Genomic DNA, 8,469 nt, shown 5'->3' with positions numbered 1-8,469 from the left:
AAATATTAAATGGTGTTATTCATTTGATATTCGAAAAAGCAGTAGATGAGCCAAAGTACTCGTCTATGTATGCACAATTGTGCAAGAGACTGCATTCAGAAGCACCGAATTTTGAAGAAGCAAATGATGAATGTACAGTTTTTCGTTTAATAGTGAACACCTGTCGCGATAGATTTATAAAGCGCTCAACATATAGTGATTTGATAAAGAAAAATGACTCGCCACTATTGCCAGAGGATGAAGAGGAGAAGCAGCAGATATTCAAGCAGAAGATGCTTGGGAATGTCAAATTCATTGGGGAGTTGTATAAATTGGGTATGGTGTCAGAAAGCACCATACACCAATGTATTATACAACTCCTGGAGCCCAATGCAAACAACAATATGCGCAACGAGGACATGGAATGTCTGTGTCAGTTGCTCAGAACTTGTGGAAAGAACTTGGATACAGAACAGGGCCAAATGCTGATGAATCAGTATTTCCAGGGCATGGCGAAGAAATCAATGTCGGCAAAATATCCACCACGAATAAGGTTTATGTTGCGCGACATTATTGAGTTGCGACGGAACAATTGGGTACCTAGAAAAGTAGCAACTACTGAAGGTCCCGTTCCAATTCACCAATTGAGAATTGATGACGATCTCATTCGTCCCAATTTTGTAAACAGGTATGACTTTTTTTTTATTATTTTGCTGGTGAATTCATTGAAAAAAATAAAAAAGTTTACTGATAAAATTTTCATGTTATTACAGATCGCGGGATCTACGAAATGATCGAGATGGCGATAACTGGATAAATCGACTTTCCGGCTTCAATGATATGTTTAGCAATTTGACTGTTTCCAACACCTCACCGATAATATCACCGTAAGTCATTAATTTAAATTTGTAGTATGTACTCTTCCTCATTCTATGGTACTGTATCAAGTGGTCACGCAATGCTCTTTCAAAAGAAAATTATTAGGGGAACGTGGCCCAAATCGGACCGCCGCCCAATTGCGACCGCCCCTTTTTCTCGTAAATGACGAAATATTATAAAATTAGTTTCACTACATTATGAAGATATTATAGTAAGATAATGTTAGCGCCTAAAATAAATTAATTTGGTACACAACAGGACGAATTAAAAATCAAAATTCATTTTCAGCACTTGGCCGACATTTTCTGATTTTAGAAACTAAGTTGATATGAGTTTTTTTCCCACTATTATGTCTCATATTATGCCGCGTTTCTGTAGTTTAGAGGGTCTAGTTTATTACTTGATTTACAATTTTTTGAAAGATTTTAGGTATTTTAAGTAATTAAGTGAAAATGTAATACATGCAGAATGGTCTAATTGCGACCCCCAAAATGTTTCAATTCGGACCGTCTATTTCCACCATTCACCACGGTAAAGCAGTCGCGCATGCGTGTAGTAGTGTAGAAGTGTCTTTCTCACACAGACCGCGCTGTGTTTTGATTTCGGGAAAATCAATATTTTTTCACGTTTATTGAAAGTTTTTTCGCCGTGAAAATGTTCCTTAAGCCAAAGGGGAGTGTAGTTAGTGTAATTTACGCATTCCTCAGAAGAATTTTCGTGGATTTTCTGCGAATTACGTCAGTGAGTGCGCAATTGTCGGTGTGTGTGAAAGTGTGTGTAGTCACCTCGAGGGCGAAATGTCAAAACAAATGTGGGGAAGAATGAAAATAAATTCTTGATTTTCCAGCTTTTCCGGGTAATTCATGGTGTTTTTCCTATTTATAGTAGTGATAAAAGTGATCTACTAGTGAAAAACCCACAAATTACGGCAAAAACAGGGGGTCGCAATTGGAACACTCGGGGGGTCGCAATTAGAACACCGTGGTGAAAAAGTGCAATTTTAGCAACTTTTTTTAATTACATTATTTCTCAGAACAGGTAAGAGTTAGAATGTTTGCATCTATGGAACAAAGTTAGCCTATTAAATGACCTTTCCAATGGTACCAAACTTGGGAAGATTTAATTCATTTTAATATGACTTTTTTCAATCCTTCTGAAACAGAATTTAGGGGGTCGCAATTGGGCCACGTTCCCCTAAATATAAAGCAATAAAGTATAAAATTTTACGTAAGATATTGCATTAAAACAATTACAAAAGCAAATAGAAGAATTTTATATTTAAAAAAAATGCATTTTCTGGCTCTTAGAAAAGAATTGTGCTAGATAATACAAATTTCCAATGAAAATAGCATTTGTTAGGATACTCGTAAATATCGCAGCTTTTGTGTCACGCTTGATTGTCTAGAATCATCCAATACAGATAAAAAAAATATCGAAAATTATATTTTTTGTAGCTACAACGTAGCTTCAGGGAATAATGCATTTGGTGGCCGTGATGCTGTTGGCGTTCGAGGCCTTGCAAATGGTGGAATGAGTTCGGGTGGATTGGGTGTCGGTGCAAGTGGCAATGGAATGTCAGGCGGTGGATCTTATAGGAATCACAATGGCCAGCGAAATCATCAGAATAACTCTTCTCATCAGAATTATCAAACATACAATAATCGCTACAATAAGCACAATCATGGCAATAACAATTCGCACAACTCATTTACCAGCAATATGCTCAATAACAAAGATCTGGCACCACGTTTTAAGAGGAACCTCATACAGGCACCCCAAGATCCCGTTGAGAATCTCCAGATGCGTCCAGCGGCCAATAGTTTGCTTTTCAAGGCGAATATCAATGTAAACAAACAACAATTGCCGCTGACTCAACCGCGAGCCCAGACAGCAGGGGGGAATGTTGGTAATCAATTTGGTCAGAACTATATGGGACCAGCAGAGTCGAATCCCCCATTACCACAAGTCCGGGAACAACAGAGCTATCAGCAAAGTAATGTGAAGCAAGGAATGGGTGAAAAGGCTGGTCATCCACAGGTACAGGTGTCCGTGAATCCAATTATTATGAAGGAAGATGCTCTTGGGAAGGAAGAGCCGAAAAAGCAAAAGGAGAAGAAGAAGGACAAAACACCCAACAAGGAGGAATTTATAAAGAAAGTTTCAGTATTTCTTGTGGAAACGTACATGCCGCAAATTGAACCGGGTGAGAATGAAGGCAGTATCGATGACATTGCTATGATGTTTATAGAGATAAAAGTGCCTGAGAAATTTATGAAGGATGCAGTAACAATTATTTTTACGGAGATCCTCGAAAAGAGTGATGATGCTCACGAGAGAACAATTGATTTCCTCACGTTGCTCAAAAAAGAAGGGAAACTCAATCCCAATGCAACCGTTGAGGCCTTCAGGCATCTCATAAATACAATGAATGAACGTGAATCCACCATTCCACGTGTAACGACAATTGTGGCAAATCTCTTGGCAAGAGCAGCTGTGGCCAAATTATGTTCACTTACCGATATTGCTGGGTTCACTGAGAATGGGCAACACTATCCACTACTATTGCTTGTCCTACAGCAACTCCACAAAATTCTAGGGAGACAAGAATTAACTGAGATGTTCAATAAGAGCAAAGTGAACATTATGACAAGCTTGCCAGAGGCTGATCGTACAAAAGATCGCATGGCAGAAATTCTCGATGATCGCAATTTAAGCTTCCTCTATCCACTTCTCAAAGTGCAATCGGAGTTGTGGAAGCAAATCCAATTGGATTCTAATCCACAGCAATTTTACAAGTGGATCAAAGAGAATGTTGATGCCAGCTGCTACGGTGATGCTGGTTTCGTGACAGCAATGATGACTGTTCTTTTGAAATATATTACTCAGGTAAGAATAGAATATTTTTTTTTGTTAACCAATTTATTCCAAAGTTCACTTTAGAACTAAAGTATCCATCCAATAGATTTGTGTCCCTTCATGTACAAATTGAATAATAAAGTGGAATTTTTTTTTTAAATGTAGGAAACAACAATTGCTGAGGGAATTGATATGTCGAAACACCCTGAGAAAGTTCTGATTGAGAAAGAGAGAAAGCTCTTGGAGAAATATTGTCCAATTTTGAATGCTTTCCTTACGAGCTCTCAACTTCAATTGGTCGCTATCTATGCTCTGCAAGTGTATTGCTACTCAATGGACTTTCCCAAAGGTAATGATTTTTTTTTGTTTTCTTCAATTAATCTGTTTATGTAAAATAATAAAAAAATGTGAATTTGTGATTTTTTTTCTCTTAGGAATGCTTTTACGATGGTTCACAGCTCTTTATGATTTGAATGTGATCGAAGAGGATTCATTCCTACAGTGGAAGGAGGATATAACTGATGCGTATCCAGGCAAAGGAAAGGCACTTTTCCAAGTAAATGCATGGCTGACATGGCTTCAGGAGGCTGAATCCGAAGATGATGATGATGTATAGAGAGTAATAAATTTTAATTTATTTACTTTGAGCATGCATAAACAGGTAAGAGAAAAAATTAATTGAGAGAGAATCTTTTTACCAACAAAATCAGTAAGTAAAAAACGAAACAAAACATAAATTGGGCATGTGAAAATTATATTAATGTAACATAAAATTTATATTGATTGCTGTCTAATATTATTGGTATTAGTTGGCGGTTGTATCTTTCGGTTTCATTGGGTTACATTCTCTAGATTTTTTTCCTGTCCGTCTTTTTCAAATAATGCATCTAAAGGGAAAAAATATAGAAGAAATTTAGAAAAAAAAATGCTACATAACAGAAAATAAAACTACATAAAATATTTACCACATCAATGGAACTGAATCAAATATGAATTAATCACTGCCCAAGAATATTTATAAAGTAAAAAAAAGTGGGATGAAGGTAAAGGAACATGATGCTTAAATTTAATACATCCAACATATTTTTAATGAATATTTAGCATGTGAAAACTGTTTTATGTGAAAAGAAAGTGAAAGAAAAAATGTAGCTAATTTATCTATATAGAGACTCAAATTAACCAATTGAGTTTTATATCTTTAACAATATTACCTAAAAATAGTTTCTACCGCGTTAAACGGGATTTTTTTTTAAACATACTACATAATCAATTATTAATTTTGATTAACGCATTGCAATACAATCTTTATTTCATTCACAAATTATTAATCACAAGTTCATATTAAAAAAAAAAGTTGCGGATATCTTTATTTTTTTCTTGATTTTTTATTAATTTCCAAAAAAAAATATCTAAAAATGTTGCAATTGGTGATTTTTGCTAGATGCAATTCATTCAGATTCATTCGAAAACGTTTCTTCTTGTCTTTAGATTTTCATGTCATTTACTTGTGAATTTATTTTGCAATTACATGCAAACATATTCCAAAAGAAGTATATGTATTTATAAATATAGATAAAAAATCACATTGTACTAACTGATTTTAATAAATTATATTATAAATATTTCTGTAACTTCTATCTAATTTCCTAGTGAAAAGTAAAAGATAATTAAAAAGAAGCAAACCGTAGAGATCAATTTGAAGCACAAGAATGTTGCGTAAACTATTTGTATGTGGGTGAATTTTGTGGTTTTTAAGTATTATTCCCTGATTAGTGAGAGAAATTAAAAAAAAAAAAATAGTAACAAATTGGAATGGCAACTTATAGAGTTAAAAAAAAATAAATGTTCATTGCGAATGAATGATGGCACACTGCAGTGTAAGGATTTACGTGTTTATTTTATTTTCTTCAAAATATCTGTTTTAATTAAACAAGGATAAAAATGTGAAAATTTTCATGTTGTACCTTGTTACACAATGAAAAATAAGAAAATCTTTCAATAAAATTAAATCTCTATACGTGAAATGAAGAAAAAAATTGAATCGTATGGTTAGGACAAAGAGCTTTTAAAGAAAATCTAGCAACTGAGACATTCTTGTCCTACATTTTCATTGCAAATAGAATATTAAAAAATAACTGAAATGATTTTTAAGTAAATTTGATGATTTCTCAAATCTGAATAATAATCACAAAAATTGAGAAAACCCATACGATTCATTTGCATCCAGGTGTAGAGAAGATAAAACAAAAACATCAAGAAAAAAAAAATAATATAATATAAAAAAAATATATAAAATTAACAGTGATTTTTATGAAAATTTACCAGAAATATTTTGAAAGAGTTAAAATAAGAAAATTAGACACAAAGAACTAATTTTCTTATTTATATTTTTAATTTTATTTTATGTTTTTTTCATTATCAATTTAATATTTATCAAGAATATTATCTCTCTAATACAACTGATGGTATATTTTCAAATAAATCACTGTGCGCAAAAAAAAGGGACGATGAGAAGGAAGATAGAAAGAAGCTTGCAATATTTTCGGTGTGAGATTATGTGATGGAATATTGCAATGGCTGAATGATTGTAGGTTGAATTGCCCCCTCTTTTCTTTTTATAAAAAAAAAACTTCCTAATTTTAGCGTTCCCTCTAAATGCGGAAATTCATTTCCGAAAGTATTGAGTGGAGTGCAATATGGAAGTGACAAATAGTTCAATTGGTATTTTACATTTTATTCTCAAAACCATACCTAAACTTTTCCGTGATTTAAATTCTCATAAATAGTTTAAAAAAAAAGATCATACTTAGAGTTTTTTCATTAAAAAAAATTAAATAAATCCGAAGCTTCTGGATAAGTCAAGAGATTTTTTACTCAAGTTGTGTGATGTTAAAAGAAAATCGCAGGAGAAAGTTTAATAAATCTCTTGAAAATAGAAGGAAGTTTCGTTCAAAGAACAAAACTTCAAAAGTCATTTATGCTTCGATAAAGAAGTATTTGGTTTGTTTTACGAACATACCTACCACGCTATAATAATCTCTTTTTCTATAAATAGTCTTCCAAGTAAATTGTTTGAATCAAAGAAAATATTTAACATCTTTTTTTTTGCTGAATTTTAGGAGAAATTTTAATTTTTTTCGCAGAGATTAAAAAAAATGAAGCATAAATGAATTTTGAATCACAAAATCAATTTTTATCGAAAATATACAGATGGAAGAAAACGATAACATGTATGTGAAAATTGCGAAATTTTACAATTTTTTTTGTTGTTGTGTAACTATGAAGGAGAAAAAAAAAGAATGATTAAGGAATATTAAAAAGTGGCTATATTATTTTCGATAAAAATTACTATTTTGTGAGAAAGAAAGTGACACTTTTAAAACAAAGTTTGCAATTTTACTAAATTTCAAGAAAAGAAAAATTCTCGTAATGTTCTAAAAACGAAGAGAGAGAAAAAAGTATTAAGAAGTAAATATGCCTTTTTGAAAACGATTGACTTCCCTTTGACTTGCAATAAATTGACTGAACTCTTGGGTAGTTAAAATTTAAATGGATCTAAAAGAACGAATTCATGTTTCATTTTTTTTTTGTAAAAGGTAGTTAAATTATAATGGAAAGTACTTCAAATACAGTGAATGTTATGAGAGAGCAAGAAAAGAATTTAATAAAAATGCACATCGTTTTAAAGTGACAATAAATGATTTTTATTTTGTTCACCATAATCCCAAATCCAAAGATGTTCATGAGCTGCTCCATCATCAATTGCAATTAAACCATAAGGTTAGTAATGGTAAATGGCGGAGAAAGAAGTCATGAAAGGGTTACGCAAAAAATTACTTAACTCACTTCTGCCGGTTCTCTGTAGTTGACCGATTGGAATTAAACTTTGAGGATCAAATTTCATTACATTACTATACGATCACTTACGCGACAGACAAAAAAATCGGATTTTTATACAATTAATAATAAAAAAAAATTTTAATTATTGATCATATAAGAAAAAGTTGTTGGTTGATTCAATAAATTTTGAAAAAAATGTCGAATAATGCCTTTCCCATTAATCTTCCCATATAAAACCCATTACACACCCTTCATGTAAAATTATTCGATTTTGACAGACATATTTTATAGGATTGCTCAAATGACATCGAGTTAATGCTACATGAATCCTAATAAAATTTGCCGTATTAAAATTACATGCACAATTTATTCCTTTTGTATAATAAATTGAGAAGGAAAGTTGAGTGTTTTTAACTTTTGTAATGCTTCTTTTAAAGTCAAAATGTTTATTTTTCTGTGGTATTTTTTTTACAACATAAAAGTCAATCATAACGCGTCCAGTTATTAGAGTTGGTATACCACAACGCGGATGGGTCAATCTATGCGTTGTAATTTAATTTTTAAGTAGTATTAGTAGGCAAAGTTGATTTTTTTTATGAAATTCATCAATTCGAAAGACAAAAATGGTTATATATCAAGTTCTATTGCACATACAGAAATTTCTTGACTAGTTCTGGAAAGGTATTGAAATAAGCTATAATCTGACATATATTTCGATACATTTCAAGGTCATCTCTAGTACACAAAAGGGCGGATTTTTGTTTTACCAAAACAGTTTTTTGCACTTTTCGTCCTAAAGGAAAGGTTCTAGAGGTTTCTGATGTTCTAAAAAGTTGTAGGTAATTGCAAAACCTTTAATTTGATACCAAATTGAGCGAAATCGGACAAGCCGTTCAAGAGATATGGCTCTTAGAA

The 8,469-nt window shown here is 32.3% G+C and overlaps 2 protein-coding genes across 2 annotated transcripts in view; both read left to right on the top strand.

The window, feature by feature from the left end:
- LOC129795426 (eukaryotic translation initiation factor 4 gamma 2) lies at positions 1 to 7,412 on the top strand (the record flags this gene model as incomplete). Its single annotated transcript, XM_055836679.1, is given in 5 exon segments — positions 1 to 667; positions 753 to 866; positions 2,313 to 3,744; positions 3,880 to 4,063; positions 4,149 to 7,412. Coding segments are annotated over 5 exon segments (2,514 nt in total). The 3' UTR covers positions 4,331 to 7,412.
- The window catches only part of LOC129795427 (allatotropins-like), a 24,852-nt gene continuing 20,644 nt past the window's right edge, over positions 4,262 to 8,469 (top strand). Inside the window, exon 1 of the mRNA XM_055836680.1 lies at positions 4,262 to 4,375. The gene's annotated coding sequence lies outside the window, so the exon portion shown is untranslated. The remainder of the gene's footprint in view (positions 4,376 to 8,469) is intronic.

The sequence above is a fragment of the Lutzomyia longipalpis genome, chromosome 4 (genome assembly GCF_024334085.1).
Source record: "Lutzomyia longipalpis isolate SR_M1_2022 chromosome 4, ASM2433408v1".
Taxonomy (NCBI): domain Eukaryota; kingdom Metazoa; phylum Arthropoda; class Insecta; order Diptera; family Psychodidae; genus Lutzomyia; species Lutzomyia longipalpis.
The sequence above is the reverse complement of the archived record's forward strand: the minus strand, read 5'-3'. Positions and strand labels throughout refer to the sequence as shown.